Source organism: Python bivittatus, unplaced genomic scaffold (genome assembly GCF_059951505.1).
Source record: "Python bivittatus isolate LINGU-HERP-01145 unplaced genomic scaffold, Pbiv_v1 ctg000180_np1212, whole genome shotgun sequence".
NCBI classification, from domain to species: Eukaryota; Metazoa; Chordata; class Lepidosauria; order Squamata; family Pythonidae; genus Python; species Python bivittatus.
In genome coordinates, this window is record NW_028277047.1 from 4807513 (window position 1) to 4831490 (window position 23978).

The 23978-nt window shown below is 44.7% G+C and overlaps 1 protein-coding gene across 11 annotated transcripts in view; it reads right to left on the minus strand.

Annotated features, from left to right (window-relative positions):
• MARK2 (microtubule affinity regulating kinase 2) overlaps nucleotides 1-23978 on the minus strand; it is a 97074-nt gene that overhangs the window by 40796 nt on the left and 32300 nt on the right. The window contains exon 1 of one of the 11 annotated variants that reach the window (XM_088137377.1): nucleotides 2589-2952. The exons of the other annotated variants lie outside the window; for them this stretch is intronic. Coding sequence (XP_087993503.1) covers nucleotides 2589-2627 — 39 coding nt within the window. The 5' untranslated portion in view covers nucleotides 2628-2952. Of the gene's footprint in view, nucleotides 1-2588; nucleotides 2953-23978 lie in introns of those variants that run through there. 11 annotated transcript variants of the gene reach the window in all.

The window sequence follows — 23978 nt, forward strand, 5'->3', positions numbered from 1 at the left end:
CTGGAACAGCATCTCCCCAGAGATCTGTAGGGCTCCCACCCTGATGGTGTCCCCAAAGGCTATTCTGCCCAGCCTTGCAGCAGGGTGGCAAGTGAGCCCTTATAAGGCCTTTTATGCTGTTTCATATGAACAACATTACAATACAAGCAATACAAATGTTTGCAAGAAAACAACCAAGCTCAGAGAACCCCAAGGACTCCACAATTCCACCTTGAGCTACAGATATATTATCTTCTGTTGTTTCATACAGCTTTTCCGGATGCGTATCATCATTTTCTCTTTCTTACTGTCCTGACTTTTTATGATTTTACGCTCTCAGAGTTGATTGGAGTCAGGTAATAAATAATAAGTTTATGTGATACGTAGCACGGGATCCATTCTTACTGCAGAGGCTGGTCAGCCCTCAACATTTTGTTAACATCTACTGTGCACATTATCCTAAAGCAAGCTCTCCAAGTGGTTTAGAAGTTTAAAGAAAAAAAAAGTTTAAAATAAGGAAAGAGAAGATAATCGCAAGGCAGCTAATGTACGAATATATGAAGAGCAATGGCCATATAAATAAAGAATAGAGTTAAAAGGCCATTTTAAAAATGCAGAGCAACATGTCTCTGAAACCTTAAGTAAGTTAAGTACATAAGAGTTGCATCTGCAGAAAATGTAAAGCCAAAATGGCTGGAAATGCAAGCTTTTTTATTGCAAAGCAAGTGGCTGGTACATGCTGTTCAGCTGGATGCAAAAGCACTGGCGGAAATTATGTTAGCGCATGGTGTGATTAGTGTTAATGCAATTGTTTCCAGTGGGCTTCTCCAGCAAATGGATATGGTTAAACTAAGAATGGAGGAGGACCTCTCAGGACAGCAGGTAAACCTGGACCACTGACTGATCTCTCTGGCCAGTATCTGAAGCATGTGTCTGGAAACTGGCTTATTAGAGGACTGAGATCAGCATGCTGATGATTACACTATAAATTCCCCTCTAATTTCATTTAGTGTTTCACACACTTTGGAAAAGGCTGGGATGCTGGGCATTGTATTTCAAGAACTCTGGAGGAGCCACAGCCTTTTGTGTGGACTTCAACTCCCAGAATTCCCCGGCCAGCATGGCTGGCCAAGGAATTCTGGGAATTGTAGTCCATACATCTTAAAAGTTGTCAAGATTGAGAAACCCTGCTATAGTGGATGGGGACTGCATCTTTGCTCTTCCCCATCTTTCAAAGCCATCCTGTTATTCCGTTGTGGCAAACACCCTGATGGGAGCAGAAGGGATTTAATTTGTACAAAAGTGTTTGGCTTCCAGGGCAGCCACTCCTCTGGATGATGTCAAAGGCTGCCCTTTCTAAGTTGATTCATATAAACTCAAAAAGCATTGCTGCTAAAGAATGGAATCTGGGCTCCATTGGTAAACGTTGGTGATCCCCCCCCCCCCCGCAACCTCCACCAAAGAAAACAAGCAAGGGCAAGGTTGGTCTTCAAGCAGGAAATGCATCCCACGAAGCCCACGGATCTTCTATTTCACGGCTTTGAAAGCTGTAAGCTCAACTTACACCTGCAAGAGCAGGGCGAGGCCGGCTTAGCCCTGACAAATGTTCCCAGGAGCCTCAACCTTTCTGACTGTTTTATTAGAGGCACTACACAACTCTACGGCCGAATCTCCCTCCAGATCTGTAGGGGATGTTCTCCCACAGTGCCACCATGGCCTTGGGTTGAGCAATATGGGGACACAGCTCCTGGCCCCCAACCTGGGGAAGCTGTTTTATGACATGCCAAGGATTTGTTCTTGAACAAGCTAGCGATTGGTTGCTTTTTAAAGCATACCCCTCCCCAATTTTCATGACACCCTTCTTGAAATTATCAACAGGGCTTTTACGTTCCCTTCTTACCATCAATTTAGCACCCCTTTCTCAGAGTAAACAAAAATTAGGTCATCAGAATCAACAGCTTTTCCTTCTCCCCTAAAAGTGATTAATTTCTGCTTCATACTTCCTGTACGGAAGGGTAATTCTTAAAAAAAAAATTCTAATTTGGGATTTGGTGATAGAAAAAGGTCAAGTGATTAGTTAAAAAACAAATTAATCAATGAGAAAATATATTTTTAAAAAAGCTTGCATAGCTGAAGTCCTGTGCTAAGCTACCTAAAGGCAATTTTCATTAGAGGCCTTTAAGGAATGGAACAATATGGCCATAGTCCCTTTCCAACAGGGACAATCCCAAGCCCCAGGAGGAGACTTCATATAAAGTTCCTCAGATGAACAAGACTCTTCTCCCTCACTCCATTCCCCTACCGTGGAAGAAGAGAAGAAATACCAGGAAAAAAAGGTTTCCCACCTCAAATACTCACCAAACCATTCAATATTATAGCTCTAATAACTTTAAACATTTTTTAAGACTGGTGGATTTTTTAAATCATCCAAACAAAGGAAGATTTGGAGATGGGATGAGAGCGTGTGAGCTAACAAAACCAGCCCAAGGCCTGTAAGAAAGCAACCGAAGCCACATTCCACTTGGAGCCCTACCCCAAACTCCAGAACTGGTACCGACCCAACTGAACACCCCAGAAGCCCTTAGGTTTTGGAAATAATTGAGACTTACTACTCCCATCGTCACTCGGTATCTGCTTCCTCCACTCATTAAATGCCGTCTCCTCTGCCCTTCGTACGGCAGCCCCTCGGCCTGCCAGAGTCTCTTCCCCTCCGGAGCGCCCGCCCGTTGCCAGCCAGGGGGAACTGTCTCACTGATCCATTGAGGCCTTTGGGGAGACCCGGGGAGCGGAAGAGGGAAAGACAGACAGACACCAGACTCCTTTTGCCCTAGGTATGTCCGCCCGGTGAAGGAATGCCGCCGAAATCACCAAACGGCCTCGAACGAGTCAAAAGGAAGGGGTGCCCCGTGGGAACGGCCTTTCCCTGTGCATTACGGCTTCCTCCGCTGGCCTGGAGCGAAACCTTTCTGAAGGAGCAAAGTACAACCGCAGCTTGGAGGAAGTGCTGGGCTTCCTCATCCAACCGGTGCTCAGTCTCCGCCTCCGATACCTGAGCTTGGCTCAACCTTTCGCAACTTTCCAAGTCAGAGAACACCTGGGCTGTTTGGCAAGTCCCCGGAGTTTTCCAGTTAGTTCAGGGGAGGGGGGAGAAGACAAATGAGCCGTACAGATTTATAGGTGAACGTTAAAACAATCCTCCCTGTCTAAGCTAGATGGTGATCTGTCCTAGAATCCCGGGGGAAATGTTCAGGAAGGAGAAACCTGACTGGCAAAAGGGCTCCTCCACCCCAGAGGAGAAAGGGAAATGGAGGAGAAACCTGCTTTTCGCTGGTGGGAGGAGAAAGATGGAACTTCAATGGTGTTAGCTTCTCCCCCACAGGAAGAAGCCTGCCCCACCCATGCAAACAGCAGGCAGGCCTTTATGAAGTGGGGGGAGGAATAATGACGTTACCCCTTTGACCTGCCATCAGGTGATCTGGAGCTCTGTCAAGCCAGTCGCTCTGCTAAGCCCAGCACAACCTGCTGAATTTGAAATTCGGTTTGTTTTTCTGAGATAAAGGAGTGCCAAGTCAAAAGGAGGGAAGGGAGAGGACACCTCCCAGTGCTTTGGAAGAGATGGAGTTGAATAAGCCACTTCGAAGCCTGGGCAGGCATGCGCCAGGAGAGAGAGTCAGAATTTTGCACCCGGACAAGGCGTGCTGTGAGGCCAGAGTCCAAGAAAACCAGGATGGCCCAGCTTCAAAAACCCCTACTCAAGTCCCACGTCTTGGCAGGTGGCAGGTGGCTAGCCACTGTCTCGGCTCGTTGACTTTGCAGGACTGCATGAGGATAAAATGGGCAGAAAGAACCACTCAGGCCACTTTGAGCTCTTCAGGAAAGGTGACGTAATTATTTCACAGTTCTGATAACCTATCCAACCTGCAGACACTGGGCAATGGGCAACAGAGTAAAAATACAGAATAAGACCCCCCCCTCCAAAAAAAGACACAGAGTTAATAAATGACCATCAGGAATGTTCAGTTCTGGTGAAAAGTAGTTGAATAATGTTGTTTTAAGGGTTTTATGAAATGCCAGGTGAACTCCAGAGATGGAGTTCAGGGGCTGCAACAAAGAACTTCTGCCACTTGGTCCACATCCCCTTCGCCGCCTCCTGCCAGGACTGAGAACCAGAACCACCCAGTTAGTTAGGAGTGGAACCACTGAAGCACAGGGCCACGGACTCCCAAACCTCATAGGTGAGCCAGTAAAATCCCATAACCGGAGGTATCAAATGCCGCTGAGCGTTCTAACAGAGGGGCCCATTGCCCCTATCAAGGTCTGGGTGAAGATCATCCATCAGGGCAACCAATGCCATCTCTTCTAGGAACCTCTGAAACTGAGCCATCATATAAATGCATAAATGGAATAAACCTGCTGAGAGTTTTTTTGCATGAATTTTCAATCCAGCCTAATTCATCTTTCTGTGTTTTTTCCTTTTTTCTAGCTTATTTGATTCCTGGTAGTTTGGCGGGGTGGAGGGGGCTGCTTACACCCCACTGACGAGGTGAGCTGCAGCTCATGAAAGCTCATACCTCTTAATAAAACGTTAGTTGAAACAGGTACTACTATATTCCTGACTTTTTTATCCATCCCTCTGGCTTCAGAGACTTTATTAAGCATTGCTTATACCTCTGCAACCACATCTCCCCCAGAAGGACAAGATACATAAAAAGACACGCATACCACCTCCCATGAAGCCCAATCTTTCAGCCAAAGCTTCCTGTCCTACAGCTAGTATCGTATTCCGCAATGTCCCTGCGCTCTCTCAAAAATCTAGCAGATGAACTAACTTGCTGTAGGTCATCTCTTTCCATGGTTAAGAACTTCCTGGGGACCCTGATATACTGTATAATAAATATCCAGCATTCTGAAACATCTTTTGCTTTAGAGCATCTCACTGAACTTGACCAAGCATCAGTGGTGAGCAGAAATTGCCTTTGGGTAGCTAAACACAGTTCCAAGTCTACAGCACAGGACTTTAGAGCAGGGATGCGGGAGCTGAGGTTTGCTCAGCCAGGGACTTGGGGAGATTCGGACTTCTTATCTTAGGAAGGTACCTTGTTACTAAGCACTGATGCACGAGGGTACTCAGCAGGGGAGCTATTTCCAGCTGCCAAACTTTTAATATGACAGGGAGCCTGCTGCAAGCTGTTTAACAGGTCCTTATTTTGCAGGCGCAGAATTAATTCAGATTCCAAGCATATGCTCGGTCCCACTTTAGAAACTGACTTTCTACTGCAAGGAGAAAGCTTTTTGGATGATGGTCTCAGCAGCCACTGCACAGGTACCCTACATTTCCCTGATTCATTCATGCGGCACATCAGAAGCAGCCTTTTTCTTGCAAACCCCCATCCTAGGAAGTACTTGCTTAACCAAATGCCTGTTGAGGGGAAAGCAGGAAACTATGGTTCTCAGTTTCAGAACGAGCCAGAAATTTAAAGAAACTTCAAAGCAGGTTCCTTTGTGCCACCTTTAAAATCTAGTCCTTACAGGTGCAGAAAAACAGTTTGCTAAACAAAATCGGTATGAAATGCTGAAGACATCGGTAAACAGGGAAGAGATGAAGTTCTTTAACTTCCAAGGTGATTTTCAACCCTACTAAGATGAGTTTTTCCAAGGTGTTGCCTTTCAGATGCAATGGACATTGATGCTTAATTGTTCCCTAGAAACTTGGCCAACTCACTTGAACACGACCAGATTGGGCAAAGTTCTGAGCTCTTTGGGAACGAGAAGGAGAGCAGAGCACAGGCTGAGTCAGCCTGGCCCTGGCGACTGTCTTCCTGCTCATGAAAACTAGTAGCAAGGAAGATGCACTGCCCCAAGGTAATGACTTAGAGGAGGTGGAGGGCCTTTCCTGAAGTCTATACTAAGAAAACGCTTTGCTCAGCAATCCTGGAGGATGGGGAGGGAAAAGTTTAGCTCCAAGCAGAAATGAGCCATTCCAAAATCGAGGCACCCTAGCCATGTTCCTCACAAATCTTTTATTTAAGTATCTCTGACTAGGATTTAAATAGGAATTGTGCTCTTTTTGATGTCTAATTCACATATATGTTGTTTTTATTCTTAATATAAACTGCCTGGAGTTTTGGGTGCTCTGTAGTGGATAGAATTATAAAAAGCAGGCAAGTTAAATAAAGAAAACCCAAAGCCACGGTCATGTACTCGTGGGAACATCGAAAATACCATATATTGTCAGACCGCAGATCTACCTGGCTCAAAGTTGCCTCTAAAACTGACAGCCCTTCTTGGCATCTTCACTACCCAACATGCCAGAGGTTGAACCTTGAGTCTCCTGTATGTAGGGTATGAGCTTTGCCCGTTCAGCGGTGGGCTTTTCACAAAATGCCGTGCAGCTTGCTCACGCGACTTGGGGGCCTGCCTCCTCCCTCTTCCTCTGTTGTTGACATGCAGAGTGTCAATTCCTCAGGAGTAGGCTCTGATGCTTTACTTTCAATTCCCTGCAAAGCACCAGATATGTAGCTAGCAAAGAAATAACCACTGCCTTGCTCCCCAAACTGAGCATTTTACAGAGAGGCATTAGAACTGCTTGCACTAGAATCACAGTGCCCTGTGTTCAAATTTCCCTTCTTTTGCTGTTGTCTTTCTCTCTCTCCCTGATCCCATCTGGGTTGTTCAGCAACCACAACAACATTCAGGCTGCGCACCCCTCTAGCTCGCTTGCAGGCTGCTCAAGGAGTGGCAAGGGCCATCGCCACAGAGAACAGCAGCAGCCACTCTCTTACACTGAAAAGGTCCATTGCAGCTCCCTTCGCCTGTAGACTGGCAAACTGGCTGATAAAATTAGCATTCCATGCTTTGAGTTCTCATGGTGGCATCCAAGAGATTTCTTAGTTCTTTAGAGCCTCACATGTTGTTTTGTTGAAAAGCTCCGTTTTTAGAACCGTATTTTCACAGACTTTTCTGAAGAAGTTCTGTGGAGGAAAATAGCATTCTTACCATGGTTCTGGGCCAGGTGGAAAGTGACCTCCTCTTACCCTTTCTATTTCAACAAAATTCAAAAATATACATAGGGTATGAAGGGGCCCGGTTCTATGGAGATTTTTCCAATATTATACAGCTCAAAGACGGGGATCATTGTTCCATGTTCTCCAAACTCCAGTTCCAAAATGACCACGGCAAGTCCTCCCTCTCGGTGACTTCAAACACGTGTACTTTTTTCTTTATTTAAAATATTTATACCTTGCTTTTCAATCAGAAACATTCCCAGAGCAATGTGCTGATTAATAATAAAAAAGGACAGTCCCTGATCTCTGACTTACAATCCAGAGAGACCTTGCATAAAAAGAAAATCAACAAAGTCAGGCACCAATTTAAAGTTCCAAAATTCTTACACTGACCAGAGGGATTGATGATGGAAAGCATTACCGACTATTTCCAGGCAGAAATATTTAGATTTTTTTCCATTTTAAATTACTATCTCAAGCCCCTTACATAAGACAAAAATCAATCAGAAACAGAGACAATGAATAATTAAGGTGTTTCACATTTAACAGGGATCAATAAAAGGTAAAATCAAGATTGCAATTGTACCCACAACATAAAAACAAAAAGCAAGAAAAAACCCACTAAAAGCCTTAGCAAACAATCTCTGGAGAAGTCTAAGTCTAAGACGCCACCTTATTTCAAATCACTTCTTTGCCTGTGCTAACGGCCAAGGTATAGCCACTAACCTTCAGATTGACAATGAAGATGCTGAAGAGGTGGATACTTCTGATGGATACTTCTGCCTTTTAGGATCAGCTATTAACAGCCAAGGAAATAAGTCAAGAAATAGCTGCAGCACTTGGTTCAGTAGCCATGAAGGTCTTGGAAAAGATATTCAAATGCTGGGGTGTTGTGCTTATGTCTACAAAGGTCAGAATCGTGCAAGTTTTCTCTGCGACGGTTTGTAGAAGTGAAAGTTGGACTTTAAAGAGTAGAAGATAGAGTACTGACACTACTGAACTTTGGTGTTGGAGAAGACTCCTAACAATGCTGCGGATAGCCAAGAAAACAAACAAATGGATGGCTGGTGTGGGTCTTCCGGGCTGGGTGGCCGTGTTCTGGAAGTTGTTTCCTAATGTTTCGCCAGTATCTGTGACCGGCTAGTGAAACGTTAGGAAACAAAACTTCCAGAACACGGCCACACAGCCCGGAAGACCCACACCAGCCATCGTATTCCAGCCGTGAAAGCCTTCGACAATACATCAAACAAATGGATCATTGAATAATCCAACCCAGAGTTCTCACCTGAGGCACAAACAACCAGGCTCAATTTATCATATTTAGGACACATTATATGAAGACCCAGCTCTCTGGAGAAGGCTCTGGTGCTGGGAAAGGTAGAAGAAAAGAGAGGACAACCAGCAGCAAGGTGGATGGACTTAATTACAGTGGTGATGGGTGCAGCGTTGAAAGGCCTGAAGAACCAGGCTGGGGCAGAAAATCCATCTGTGTGATCACTAAGTGACACTGACTCGATAGCACATAACCAATCCATCTTTGTCTGCAATACAACAAACCATGTGACTTTCCAAAGGTATGTTTACCATAATAAGAGGACAAAGCACAATTGTTTGCAAGGTGGAAGACACAAAGCCCTACTAGTGCCAATGTACTTTGATCCATACGATATATGCTCCATTTTGCAAAATCATTTTTAAAAAAGGAGATCTCATGGTCAAACTCCATATTATTAGTATTTTATTGAACAAACACGGACCATTGTACTTTGCCCTTTCCAGAATACAAGAATCTTACCTCAAGGGTTTTATAATCTGCAATGTGGTACAGGGAGGCAAAAGAAGAGGGGAAGAAGATGTAAATTGGAACAAATCTGCGAAAACTTCAGTTGGGCACAGGAGCTAGAGGGTTATACCAAGAGTTCAGCACAGAGCAGTTGTACTACTTATACATCTTCGGAATCACAGAAAAATACATGCATGTGCCTGAGTTTGAAGATCTCTTTGTTTCCTGGTTATTCTGCAATAATGAATATTAGCACCGGTTGCCATGATTCTTCATCATAGCTTTTTCTGTGATACACCCCCACAAAGGTTGGGCTTTCAAAAGCAAACAAGCTCTCCATAAATCTCTCCCTCTCATGTACATGCAAGCGGTCTGGCACTGATTTGCAAACCGTGCGCCAGATGGCTGCAGTCAGACGAGGCCTGCTTTGCTGCAAATGGGGATAGGCATAAATGATTTCCCCTTCCCTGAGTAACTTGAGGATGCTCGCAAGCTCCAGGTCTGTATCAAAGTGAATTCAATTTGGTGAAACTGATGTAGAGCGGCTTTGGTTTCCTCAGGACCAAATTTCCCACCGGTCAACAATGAATGTCCCAAGAGTTATTAGCCTTGTTCTGCAATTAAAAACTGATATACTTGACAACACCTGGAGGTGGACGTGGAAAGGCATAACTCTAATACACGATTATCCCACACAGCGGGTTGACCATTCCGTGAATTTTACTTTAGCCAGCACGCAGCACTACTTTTACCTTTTGATCTGCAATTTGGGGGACCTTTCGGTGTTAAGGCACCGAAAGAAATCTAAAACAAGGTTTCCCCTCCATGCAGCTTCAAAACAGGGGGCTCATGTAACATTAAGAGAGGGCAAAGGCTTTAACGACTTCAACATCTTCAGTTAAAGCATATTTTCAAGCATGGAGGAGGGTCTAAAACTATGCCCGGACCATCTTGAACTTGCCTGCCCTTTAAGACTGTCTTAAGCTGTTGTCTCTTTGCTCTTCTGGGTCATTGCTCAAAATAAATGAGAGGGTCTTTCCCCAAGTGGCCCCACATCTAGAGAACCCATATTGTCATTGGTCAGGATCCCAATCACTGCCACGTTTTGCAAAAAGAGCTCATGACTTACCTAGGCCTGCCCTGAATAAGTCTGATTGCTCTGCCTAGGGTTCCAATTGGAACCAGGATTCATTTTGGCATATTAAAGGGGTATTTTAGTTTGTGTAGCCTGCTGGATTGATTAATATCTCACTCCTATTATATAGGCGTGTCATCTTGGAAAGGTTTCTATCCTTTGAGGCAGCCTAGAAATATTTACAAAGAAAAATCAGGAGAACGCCTGTCACGGCAGCGCCATCCTTGGCGAGGTCCTTTAGAAGAAGGACTAAACCAGAGATGCAAAGAAAAGACTTTCCCCTTCTTGTAAGTAGTTCAAGTGTGTGGTTAAGTTTTTCTTCATATGCGGCATGCGTTCATTTACATGAAGAAAGAGGATGCACCTGGGGTAATGTTGCTCCTACTCTCTGCTCTGAGTGACTCCAGCTATTAAAAAGCCAAACTGTTCTGATGCCCACCATCCTAAGTACTGCAAGATGCCGTTCCCTTTTCTACCCAGAGATACCAGAAAATGAATGTGGATTGTGCCAAGTACGTGCCTCTTCTTTGATCTGTGGTTCACACTCTGGAGCGCCACAGGGCACAGAAACAAAGGGGGACAAACCAATCCATATCACTGGCATTATTCCCGCTGCATCATCTTTGGGGGCCAGAGCATCGAGCTGACTGCACTTCTGCATCTGGGAAGATTTAACCTCGTGGCAGTGACCTGTCTTGCTTCTGGCTCCACCACCAAGATATAGATGTAGACAGCTGAACATCATTCATGCCCCCAATACACAGCTGCACTTATTGTTCTAAGTCAATAATCTGCGTTCATGTATATCTGCTCCCAAAAGAAGCTGATGTTATGTTATTCTCACTGCTCAGAGTGCCTGCATTTACTGGGTTTCTGTATCGTTATGCTATAGTTTTCTCATCCATGTTTGGTTTCTTAAGTAAAAGCTGGCTGAGTCCACACAACAAGGTAAGCTATAAACTGTGGCTTATAAACAACAGTGGATTGCTGTTTTGCTGCCCAGAAACAAAGCACCTTTTGGCTTGGTGTAATGTGTGAACGCTCTTTTTCTTTCCTGCCTACACACTCATTTACCCACCATTGCACAGCTTTTCATGCACAGGGGAAGAAAGCATAGAAGAGTATTAGAGCCCAAATTTAGCCAGTTAGAGAATTCAAGCACAGTGATTAAGTAGATTCTGATGTTGTATCCCTATTTGGAAAGCTATTCAAGCTGGACTCCCCATTCCAAGGACTGTTCCCATTTTAAAAAATGGTTAAATCCTTTCTCCGTTCCTCTCCACACAGTTATCTTCTCATGTATGTATCACACACTGTTCCAGAACAGTGAACACATGAATCTCAGTAGCGTATTTCACGTTCTATCATGAGAGAGAGAGGGGCTGTAGACCTCATACTGTACATAAATAAATATCAGCACAAGCACAAAAATTGTAAGCATTCCTTCATTTTTTTTTCTTGTGAAAGCCTTTGAACATCTGGATCTCCTCCTCACCCCATTTCATTCCTCTAACTATCTCTGGAACTAGGGTTTGGTTGAGGGATGGTAACTGGCCATGGGGCCCGATGGTGATCTGAAAATCTCTTTCCCTACTTTCAGGAACACATATATACCTGCCTCTCTGTTGCCTGTCAGCACGCCTCTAAATACCAAAGGTACTCTGAAGGAGAGAACCCGGAAAGTGAAAAAGAGAGTAATAATGTTGACTTTTTGACTTGTATAGTCACCTACTGGGGGAGATGGGCGGCATGCAAATTTAATAAATACATAAAATAAATAAATATAGGTTTTACTTATAGATGTGGCAATAGCAGATGACAGCCCAGTAGCTCAAAAGGAACTGGGAAAACCTGTAAAATATTGGAATTTAACAGCTGAAATACAGAGATTATAGAATGAACTGGCCAAAATGGACCCTGGAATTATTGGAGCATAAGGAGCTTTAACAATAGAATGGTCAAGACTGCTGAAAAAGATTAGAATTATTTGACCTCACATTCCGTTTGCAAAAAACAGCCCTGCTCAGAACCTTGTTTATATTGGGGTGGTATTTGGACAATAGGTTTGGGCTGAAGCTCAAATTGATTCTAAATTACCAGCATTTGCTAAGCACTTATTATAATATTAGCAGCAGCAGCAGCAGCAGCAGCAGCAGCAGCAGCAGCAGCAGCAGCAGCAGCGCCTCGGGGTGTGAATGGGTCATGGTGTGAATGGGTTATGGACTTCTCAATGGCCGCCTTTAAAAGTGTCCTGTTCCCCCCCCCCCACCTCCCAACCCTTCATCCTGAGCTGTACAGCCCTGGAGAAAGTTCCACCCCCACCCCCTTAGAGCAAATCTTCTGGTCTCCTGCCACAACTTGTTCGTCCGGTTACTCCGAACAGCCACTCCAGTTATGTTTGTTTCTCTCTCAGCAGAATGTTTGTTCTGATCTGAATAAACACCCGTTGAAGAATTAACCAAAGGAGATAAGGCTATTTAACTCTGACCAGAGGAGGTTACAGAGGAGGAAATTCTGCTTTCCTTCCAGCCGATCTTGTAAAGGGGGTGGGGGTGGCGCCGAAATGAAGACACCCTCTCCTAAACCCACCTGTCAATCCAAGAAAGGCTACCAACCAGCTAAGGAATCTGGGGTTGATCCATCACCAACCATTAACGTTAAAAGCAAACTCATGATCCTTGCAAGGGAATCGAGGAGCAAGAAGAAAACAAACATGGGAGTTTCTTTCCTTTTACCATTTCAGTAGCTCACAAATAATCTTCTCTGGTGTGAGGCTATGTTTGTTGATTGGTTAGATTTATCTCCAGCCTTTCCTTCAGGAGCTCAAGGTGGCATATACAGGGCTCCCTCCTATTTTTTCCCCCCACAATGATGACAACAGCCTGGTGAGGTAGGCTGGCCTGGGGAAGGAGGACTAGCCCAAAGTCTCCCAGGGAGCTCCTGTGGCTGTGGTGGGACCAGAACCTGCAAATCCCAGAATGTCCAGCAAGCATATGTCGGAATTGCTCACATGCTGGCTGGGGAATCTGGAAGTTGCAACGCCAACAAATTTGAAGGCTGGCATGCCGGGGAAGTTTAGACTGTTTGCAATTAATTAATTAATGGAGAGAGGAGCATCCATCTACTTGGAGTGACTTGAAAAGGGACAGGATAAAAATGACTTCAATAAAATACCTTTATTAAGGGGGCACCATGCTACTTTGAAAGATCAAGATTTTGATGTAATAAACAGAGATACACATTTACTTCAGACATCCACAGCACCATTTACTCCTCCCTATGAGTGAGCAAACCACAGTTCCCCAGCACATCTGAAGCAGGAAACCATAGTTAACTGGGGTCAGGAGGTTAGATGGTCCGTTGAGAGTTTTTTGTAGATTGTTCTATTTGGGTTTACCCTTGGCAACCATTGCAGATTTTTACTCTTTGTTCATACTGTTTTTCATCGTTTTTATGTGTTGTTAGCTGCCCAGAGTCACACTGTGAGATGGGCAGCCATATAAATTGATTAAACAAACACCCAAAGAATGATTTAAAAGCTGTGGGATTTTTGATCCAGGTTTGTTTCGAAGCCACTGTACAGCTTTTTCCTTTGGACATAAATGGGAAACTGTGGTTAATTACAGTTTGGGCTTGTTTTGCAATGGCAAAGAGAGAACTGAAGGAACTCATGCAGAACTCTGTTTGTTAATGAAAGATCTTGATTGTCCAAATGCACAGAGCACTCCACAGGACACACGGATGAGAAGTGCTTGTCCCAAGAAGATATTCTAAATCCACAGTGGATTGAATGTTGCAAGGTCCACGCCAGGGAAAGCCCCATAGAGTCCTATACCAACGAAGCAGGAAAGAGTATTTCACCACACTGGTCCTCTGCGTACACTGTGGCCTTTCTTTTTTTTTTTTTTGGCAAGTCTGTTGAAATCTCCCATGAAACAGTTCCTCATCTGGAAAGGTGGAAGGAGAAGAAATGAAGAGAAAGAAAAAGGGGGGGGGGACCCCTTATGTGCTGGCTCAGTACTGTGGTCCTCTTGATGCTAATACACAAACCTAAATTTAAGAGGTTCTCCCCTGAGCATCTGAATATTTCCAGGGAAGGAGGAGGCAGAATGTTTTTTTCTAAACCAGATCTCAGGATACTTTCATTCCTGCAGTCATACCTGGGAGGCTCAGAATGAACAGGGCAAGGCTATTGCTCCAGATTTCATCCCCTGAAAGAATCTCAGGTGGCCTTGCTGAGAAAGCCCACTCCAAAACCCTACCCTATTTTAACTGGCTCCCAAGAACTGTGCAACAGTCCCCCGCTGCCCAAAATAAGCCCTTGGATCTTTTCTAAGATGATTCCTGGATTCTCAAGTAAAAAATGGTGTGCTAAGAGAAAACAGACCTGAAGAAGGTGATGGCACTCAAGGAATCCTAACAGGGCTATGCCACCATCTTCAAACAAAAAGCCCAGCGCTGGAATTTAAGGCTGGATTTTTTCCCCCTCTCAAAGCACACGAAGTATATTTGATAAGCCTCACCAATCACTCTTATAGCCACTACTTTAGATAAGCTATTTTCCAAAGCCAAAAAAAAAAAAGCAGAGAAACAGACAGACAGACAAAGCCCACCTGGCAATCCAACCTCAGGCTTGGATTCAAATCCAGATTCCTGGATCACACTAGTTGGGAAAGAGTTTGCTTAGAAATTAGCTCCCCCTACTGCTAACAGCTAAACCAAATGCTCTGGTAACAGCTGGTCTGCAGAGGATAAGCTGATGTTTATTTTTTATAATATTCCCGCCTTCAGGATCCCCAGGTTCTCGGTGGCACAAGACTGACCCAAGTCTGCCTCATGCACCCCGATGCCAGGCGATTCCCCCCAGACAAACTGCAAGAATTTCTTTCAAAGAAAGATCCCCAGAAGCACCTTTAGGCAGTCCTCAAGCCACGGGGCTCTGTTCTGAACAAGGGTGTCCGATCCCTCTGTCTTTTGATCTGAACTCCCTGTTTCCTGCAAAAGTCTGGCCATCTGGAAAGCGAGAAATGGCAGGCCAGCAGCCCCGGTGCCATAGAGACCAGAGGCAGAGTGCCTGGCCCATCTATAACTCTGGCTTGCCATCTGAATGGCAGCTTTTAAAAGAAGAACAGGAAATGGGAGGTTCCAAATCAAAGTCCAGCTGAAGCAAAAACAGCCATTGCTTGCTACCCTCTTGGAGTTGGGCAGAAAAAGCAGGAGGCTGTCGATGGAGACATTATTACGGCACTGGGGTTTTCAAACTGGCTTAGAAGCTGTTCTCAGAAGAGCTGCTGGCCCCAACAGTTCAACGGGGCAAGGGCTTGTGGCTCTAATCATTTCCAGCTCCATTTTTAAGCCCGCCTGTGTTTTAGCCCATGACATCCCCAAGCCAGTGAGCTGACAGATCCTTTCTTACACACATTCCAAAGCGAAGGAGAGAGGTCCGTGTACAGAAGACCAAAACCAGCTTCGGTCACCAACTGGGGGAACCCCTGATGAGCTTCCACAGAGAGGACCAGAGTTCTGCTCATGCACGTAGCAAACGGCTGCTGGCATCAAATTGAAAGTGAGGGTCTGACAGATACGGAGACAGGGCATCTGGCATTCTCATTCTCACCTTTGAGCTGGCATCCAAGTGGTTTCTGTAGTCTGGTTCCTGCTACAGGGAGCTGGCACGTGAGCTGAGAAGAGCTGTGCCTCCCCCTTTTCCTGGGGGAGGGGGGCAACTTTCCCTTGCAAAGGGCAAAAAATGACTGAAAGCTGCTGGATATTCCCGTCCATCTTCCTCTTTCCCACATACAGACTACGTTTTTCTCTATTTTCTGCCCAGTGTCTGCCTGACCCGAGTTTGCCCTGACATCTGAACCAAGAACTATGACCCATGCCTTCCTTCTAAAGCGGAACCAGAAGCCCACTTGATTCGGATTTGGGAGGGCAAAGAGTAACAGTACTTTGCCGTTTCCAACACCCTTACAAACCTGTGGTCAGCAATGTGATAAACAGGAAATTGGGGGTGTGAGAGCTGTGTGAGAGAATGGGGTGGGGGGGAAATTCATGCAAGCTTCACAATATTCATGACTATCCAAAATCAAGCGACCTTCACAGCTACGAGCTGAATGTGTTTTTTCCCTTTTCTTCAATATCATTTCTAGAGGAGAATAAAAAAACTTGCAACAGCCCTGTGAGTCACCACTGCTGGTGCTCTTTCCTAACCCTGCAATTATTGAAACAAAGGCCCATACAGCTGAACTGTAGCCAAAAATGATAGGGGTTCCAGACAACACTGCATTAGAACTGCTTTGCCCAGCCCCAGGCTGGTGCTGACAGGATGATGGGGATTGGACGGGTGCTGGGTTTGGGGAAGGTGGCATCAGGAGCAAGCAACCACAGGGAGCCAGCAAAGGATGTCTTGACCTGTGTCTCCTGAAGTTCAAGCACCTCCATTCTCACTGGAAGAGATGTCAAAGCAGCAAAAGGCGAGACAGACAGACAGACAGACAGAACTGTACAGACCAACCAGATTCTAGCAGTGCTTCTGATTTGGGAAGAAACAGTAATACCTTTGCTAGTACAAACAGATGCAGCTTTGCGATGCTACTCTAGGAACACTTATTTCTTATTCTTAAATTGTTTTTAAAAGGTGCTGGGATACTTCCTTTCTTCTGGCATCTCCCTGGCTGCCTTGGTTTACCATAGGTATGGAAAAATTCATTTTTCTTTGTGATAGAGCAGCGCCCCCCAACCTGAGCAACTTTAAGGCGTGTGGACTTCAACTCCCAGCATTCTCCAGCCAGAAGAACCACTGCTAAGAACATTGACTGAGGGCAAATCCACTAAACTGAGCAGCATATTAAGCAAGAAAATAGTAACAAAGATGTTGCAACTTGTGGTGCATGTTCGCCTCAGGTCAGGCAAAAATGCCACCAGATGTTATGAGTCACGGACAGCTTTTGAAACTACTGATGTTTTGCCTCTTGTCTGCACACTAGCCAAAGCCTGGCTCTCTGTCCTCCTGGTCTTGGACCCAGAACCCCTTGAACCCAGAAACTTCCCCATCTGGGAAGGCCCAAAGATCTCAAACTCGTTAAGCCTTTCCGTGTGTTCAGCACCATAAGGGCACAGCTGCATCAGTTCCCTATTCTCTGCATCACGGAAAAATATAAGTTGTGTCATAGGAGATTCCATGCTTCATCACCCTGGGCTTTCCAGGGCCGGATCCTGAAGATCTCCGTCTGCGAGCTTCTCAAATATCGAGCCCCGCCAGTGAAGGAACTGAGTGTGCAGGCTTCTCAAATATCTAGCCCCACTGAGTGTGCGCACTGGAATTTATCTGCAGAAAAAGACGTTTTTAGGCTAGGCTTTCCCAACACGTACCAAGCTGGCACCCTATCAAAGAGAATGCCACCCACCAGCCGTATGCTGTGACCTTCCCTGGATCTGACCGGTCTTTATGTTTGCAAACAGATGACCGAATCTGCAGGTGCCTCGAGCCTCCGGGGAGCGGCATGCGGCTTTGGGTGCTGCCAAGCTTAGACAGGGCAAGAACGCTTGGATGCACACAAGTAGTTTTTCGCTCGCAATAGGTGTGCTTCCTTGTGGGATTGGATGCTGAACAGTAGAGGTAAGGCATCTATTTTCAATCTGGTGGCCAGGGGAGGCCGAGCCGAAAGTGGATGGGGAACATCCTCTCTCTTATGCACACGAACACAAACACATCCACTGAACCTACAGGAATGGAACAACTTGTGTGCCTGAGGTTGGGGGGAAGAGTCTGCTTTCTTCCTCCTTTGGTTCAGAGAGAGTCAAAGGCATTAGGGTAGGCCCCAATCTGTATCTCAATGGGATGAAACTGGAGGCCTGGCAGGGCTAATTTCCTTTCCTTGGGACAGAAGCAAGAGTCCAATTCCTCACAATCTGAAATCAGATCATCTAGAGCAGTGTTTCTCAACCTTGGCCACTTTAAGATGTGTGGACTTCAACTCCCAGAATTCCCCAGCCAGCCATGCTGGCTGGGGAATTCTGGGAGTTGAAGTCCACACATCTTAAAGTGGGCAGGGTTGAGAAACACTGACCTAGAATGTGGAGCTACACTGCCCAATGGCCTGATTCGGTTTAAGGCAACTTCCTGTGGTCCTTCCCAAAATCTGATTCGCAGCCTGAAATCTTAGTGCTACTAATGTTCCTATTTAAGTACTTATCCTCTTGTAAGACGAAAAAGCCCTGGCTTTGGGGTGACAACATTGACCGTACAGATCCAAAGAATCACAAATACTTCTGAATTTTCTAGTTCACTGCCATTTGGGTGGTAAATCATATATCTTTCCTGGCTCATTACTTCCAGCAATCCTGAAGTCTTTTCATTTTATAGACAAGAGACAAAACATTTTTTCTTTATGTCAATCAAAACATTATACGTTCAACCCTGAAAGAAGGCTGAGAATAAACAATTCCACAGAGAGAACTAAAATGCAGCCCATTAATTGTTTAAAATGACTTTATTTACTATGAATTAGAGCAATTAAAGTTTGTTTAGGACTGTTATCATAACTTATTCTTCCTCTCTGGTAACCCCCCCCAAAAAGTGAACAACTGTTTATAGCAAGGCTGAATTTATACCACGGAAGGACAACTTATTGGAGATATTATTATGTAAGGAGAGGGTTTATATCTTATGATACTTTATACACATATTTCAGATACATACATTAATTTTTACATAGATTTGTTTTAAGAGAAATATATGCATTATTTAATTAAGGTGTAACACGTAAGAAACAAAAGGCCATTATCCTTAAGGAAGTCCATCCCAAAGGCTGGATTTGTCTTTTTATCTAGAATGCAGAACAATTCTCATCAACCAACCATCCAACTAATAAAACCAAGAACCAGCAGCCACAATAGTGTAATACATAAAACTGCTCCATTGAACGATCCATTTTACAAAATCATTTTCGGTGGTTTCTAAAGGCACAAAGGGGCAAGTAAAATAATTCCCCACAACTGAGGTACCATCCTGGGTACGTTTTGCCTTACTGTGCCACAAAACCCATCTTGGATGTGATGGAATATGGAACCACCAGCACGCAAGCAGGTTTATAGGGGAAATGTGTCCGTTGGCTACTGGGCCAACACACAACTGGGCAATTCATATCTCACTCAAACACAGGATGGTAATTATGTTGGGAAGATGTGCCCAACCTCATCAGCTTATTCTGATGAGGTTGGGCACATTTTTTTTTGTAGGGCACATTCTTATTTTTTGCAGCTCCACAGAGTCATTGCATTATGAATACTACTCCAGTAAGACTAGTTAGCCTGGCTAGGTGGTCCAGACAAGAGGCACAACCAGGAGTACTGGCTGTATCTTTCTTGTCTGGTTAAATTAATAGAATCTTGCAAGACTGAAAGTATTTTTCCCCTCCTTCCCTTTTATTCTCTGGAAAACTAGGGAGGGTCCTTTCTGAAACATTTCTCACACCATCCCCCCTTCTCTGGGCTGAGGCATCTTTTACATGCCAGCTGCCCAGTCTGTGGCTCTCCCTCCTGTCTTCCAAGGTCATTCCCACATAGCGTTACAGACAGGAGCAGCGTGCACCCAAACACACACGCCCATGAACACACGCTTAGGATAAAGGAAAGAGGGCTCAAGGTTTCTGTTTGCTCCTTTTACTGCGATTACAGCGTCATAAAATATTCCCAGGAATATTCCACAGAAAATAACATGAGTAGGCAAAGGGAAAAAGTACTCTATGCCTAAACTGGCCTTTTCCAACTTGGATATCTCTTACATGTGTGGATTTTAACTCCCAGGATTCCCAAGGATGGCCATGCTGGTTTAAGAATTCTGGGAATTAAGGACCACACATGGTAGCCCTGCTGGAGAAGGCTGGATGAAGCACTCATGGTTTGCTTGCATTTTCATATAATCACCCAATTATTGCTTGAGAATGCAATGATTGCAACCATTAGGAGAGAAAACCGTGGTCAAGCAATGCAGGATCACTATCAGCAGCGAAGGCCACTTTCAGAGGTAAGTTGGGGGGGACTCCTTGTGTTATCCTGCAAGCGGGCGACCTGTACTGAGATGCAATGCCTGATGTGATGTATCCCCTAATGACCTCTAATCCACTTCCCGTACATACAAACAGAGAAAGGATTGAGAAAAGAGTTGCAGACTGACTCCGTATGTCCTACCCACTGCTTGCTCTGTTGTACTTACTCTAACCATCAAATTTATGCAAAAAGAATGCCCCCCCCCCGTGGTAAAAGCCAGCCCACTCCTTTACTGGCCCTACTGAATGATACGATTAACAATGTTCTTTTTGCCCGACAAAATTAGCTACTTAACATTTGCAAGTAAGTGGCATGACAAATACTCTGCATCTCTCTCTGAAGAGTGTGAGGGAGGTAAAAGGAAACACATGATTTTCTATGACAATGCAAGACAGGAAGAGGAATACAACGAGAATACTGGAAGGAGACGGCCAAGAGAATCTAAGCTCCCATAAGGGGTCGCTGGGAAGATAAGTGATGATGGATATATTCTTTGGCGGAAGGAAGATGATTAAGAAATGTAAGAAAACGTAAGAAGCAAACAGAAACAACGGAGATGCTAAGCTTAGCAAAATGTGGTATCATGACAAACAATGTTTGGTAAGCTTCCTTCTTCTGCCATCACCACCACCCAGCTTCTGTAGGACGTGAGGAAGACAAGGTTCAGTCTGGCTGGTAAGAAAGGCTGATTTTGGAAATGAACAGCACCCCACCTCACCCTGAATTTTTTCTTGTTCTAAACAAGGGCTGGGATGACCTGGTCTCCTGAACAGGCCCAGGAAAATACATCACTGCTCCCTATCTTGCTTTGGCATTTAATTTTTCCATACCATTCTGCCAGCCCTCTGAGGTAGGCCAGGTCAGGAAACAGACTCCTCAATAATGACTAGAACTCTCCTTTACTTAGCTAGGCCAGTATTTCTCAACCTCAGCAACTTTAGGATGGGTGGACTTCAACTCCCAGAATTCCCCAGCCAGCATGTCCACCCATCTTAAAGTTGCCAAGGTTGAGAAACGCTGAGCTAGGCTATAGCAGTGTTTTCCAATCTTGGCAACTTTAAGAAGCGTGGACTTCAATTCCCAGAATTCCCCAGCCTCAGCTTCCCCATTTTAAAGTCGCTGAAGTTAGTAAACACTAGGTTATAGTAACAAAATCTTGAAAGCCTGACTGTGTTGACTGTTCCCTTCCTCTTATACTGGAGTCAGTTGGAATCAGTTTCTAACATTTTCTTCGTTTCCCGGGCTTAAAACATGTTTTTGTAACTGTCGCTGCATTGTTTCTCGAAGGTCGTTTCTGGGACCCTCCACCCATTCACCATGGTGCTAGCAATACCTTTAACAGTATGGAAGGCACTGCAATAAAGATTTCTTCAACAATCCAGCTGATTAAAATAATAATAATAATAATAATAATAATAATAATAATAATAATAATAATAATAATAATTTGGCGTAGCTTGAAGCACAAGAGAGCGAGGATCCTAAAAGGACTATTGCTGATCTTCTGTTCTATGGTTTCCACTTGGAATTTCCCGTCAGTCCTTCATAAAACTTCCCTGGATTACCTTAAGCCACAAGTCCACGCCCTGGCCTCTACCACTGGCCAGGGGTTCTAGGTTTATTGAAACACGAATCCCCTCCTTCTCCTGGAATTGAATACTGACAAGGAGAAACCAGGCCTGCCCCATCCATCAGGCAGAGGAGCTATCGGGGCTCACCTGCCCCTCTGTGTCAGAGGGACAACCAGCTGTGAAAGCCTCTGGCTTCCTCCACTGCCCGCCCCAACGTCAGAGGTGCTTCTGGCAACGCAGGGTGAAACACAAGCAAGGGGATCAACCTCACCATTCTGACTCTTCAAAGACAGGATTGTCTCCTTCCCCTTCCCAGGTTTGGAAATGCTTTCGGCAAGCTTGCCTCCTTACCGATCTGAGCCATTTTTGGGAGGCAGTAATTGCCGGATGGAAATACGGAACATCGCGACATCTCAAAACCCTTTTATCAATATGCACGCAGAACATCTTGAGCTGAAAGCGCAGTGGGAAAAGTCATGGGTCCGGCTTCAGTTTCACTATTAATAACGAGGAGAACCGGGGTTTTCCCAAACAGAACCTGGTCTACTAAACCTGTTAAGTATGCTGATGATGCTCTGTTTTGATCACCATTAAATCACATGGCATGAGACTTCCCTGCCCAGCAACTTTTAGACTCATGACTGATTCTAAGAACGCATCAGACAATTTAGGCCAGAAAGCATCCCACCCACTAGTCCAATGAAAATCTGGTGAAGTAATTCGTAAGATCAATTAATAGTAATAATACTTAGTCCAGCAACATGAGAAATCCATTTAAAGCTTGCAAGATGACTCCCCCAGAGAAGGGATATTGAGAAAGTTGCTTTACCAGAGAATGAGATGAGAACTCATGCTGTTAATGATGATGATACTATAAATCTATCTGAATGAGGCACTTTATTGCCTATGACTCAATCTTCCGGAGGATACCCATCCAAGTCTCACCTTTCTTTGCCATTTTAGTCTCTCTGGAATGCAACCATTGATGTCGCACCAGTTCAAGTTTATCTGTTTAATGAATGAAAAATGAGCATCGGTTCCTTGCTGGTTCGTATTTTGGAGGAAAGAAAAGGATCTGGGGAGTGTGAAGAGACATACAGAGCTTGGCATTTTTTTCCCCTCCCAGACAAAGACAATTCAAGTTTGGATGCAGACAGCCCATGGGTGAGGCAAGTCAGTTGCCTGGTTCTGTTTGCAGGTGCATACACACACAGCATACAACTACAAGCCTGTACAGAAATGCAGCTTTCTCTCACACCTCTACTCTACCCCCAACGGGAGTTGCATTTCTCGCTGAACTTGTTCTAACAACCCATCTCTCCTCATTTTTAGAATCACTTAGGGTACAGCTTTGCCTGTATTCCATCATTAGCCATTAGCCATGAAAGATGCTAAGAGATGCTTATCTTCTGAGAAGCAGAAGACAAGAGAAGGGTCCTCCACGTAAGAGTATTTTCATGGGAAACCCCTACGGCAGACTTTCCAACCTGGACACCTTCCAGATGGAGGAACTCTAACCCTCAGAATTCCACTGCTGAGGCTTCACCCACGTGGAGGTTGTCCAGATTGGAGACAGTGTTCCTCCTTTGTTTTGGGTTGGATTTCCTCTAAAAACAGCAACTCTATCAGTTTCACAGGGTGGGTATTATATCTTGATTATAACCCTTTTTTCTGATCTCAGGGCACAGGAAATTGTTTTTCTTTGAAGAGCAGGCAACACTTGGGAAATTCCAGTCAATAAAATGCTGAGCAGTGACATATATTTCTCTCTTTCCTGATAAAAAGAGTCAGCCCCTACTTGGGGTATAGACAAGTCCTCTTCTCTGTAAGACTTCACCAGACATTGCAATAAATCTCAGCTCCCCAGGAACTAAACCCCACATTCAGCAAGTGGGTAAGAGCAGAAGTTCCACAGGCTCAACAAGGCTAGATATTTTATCACCAGTTTCAGTTCTTACAACTGCCAGAGATGCCCTTTATAAAAGTAGATGGGACAGGATTTGCATTTTCTGCTCTTCCTGCCCAAATGGGGTGTAACTTGGACACATACTTGGCACGTTCATGCGGCACGTTCCTCGGGTACTGGTTTGCAGGGCTAATCAACAAAAACCAGAGACTTGCCCCAAGGGATTTACAGTCTAAATTTCAATAGAAATGGCTGTAATGGGGGTGGGGGGAGCAAAGAGATAATCAGAAGTAACAGGAAAGAACGTGTCTTTAGTTCAGTTACATGGCTGAACTTATTTTCCAGTGCGTGTGCTGTATGTAATTAAAAAAAGTTCAGGCACAGTTGTAGGAACAAAGAAGCACACCACCACTCAGGTATTCAAGGAGAGGGCTGCGGGCATAGAAAAGGCATTTAAAGTACTCAGAGAATTTTGAGAGCTGGGGGGAATGTAATCTAATTATTCCATAGCTCCATACTGCTGTTTGCATGTCTATTCAAGACCAGC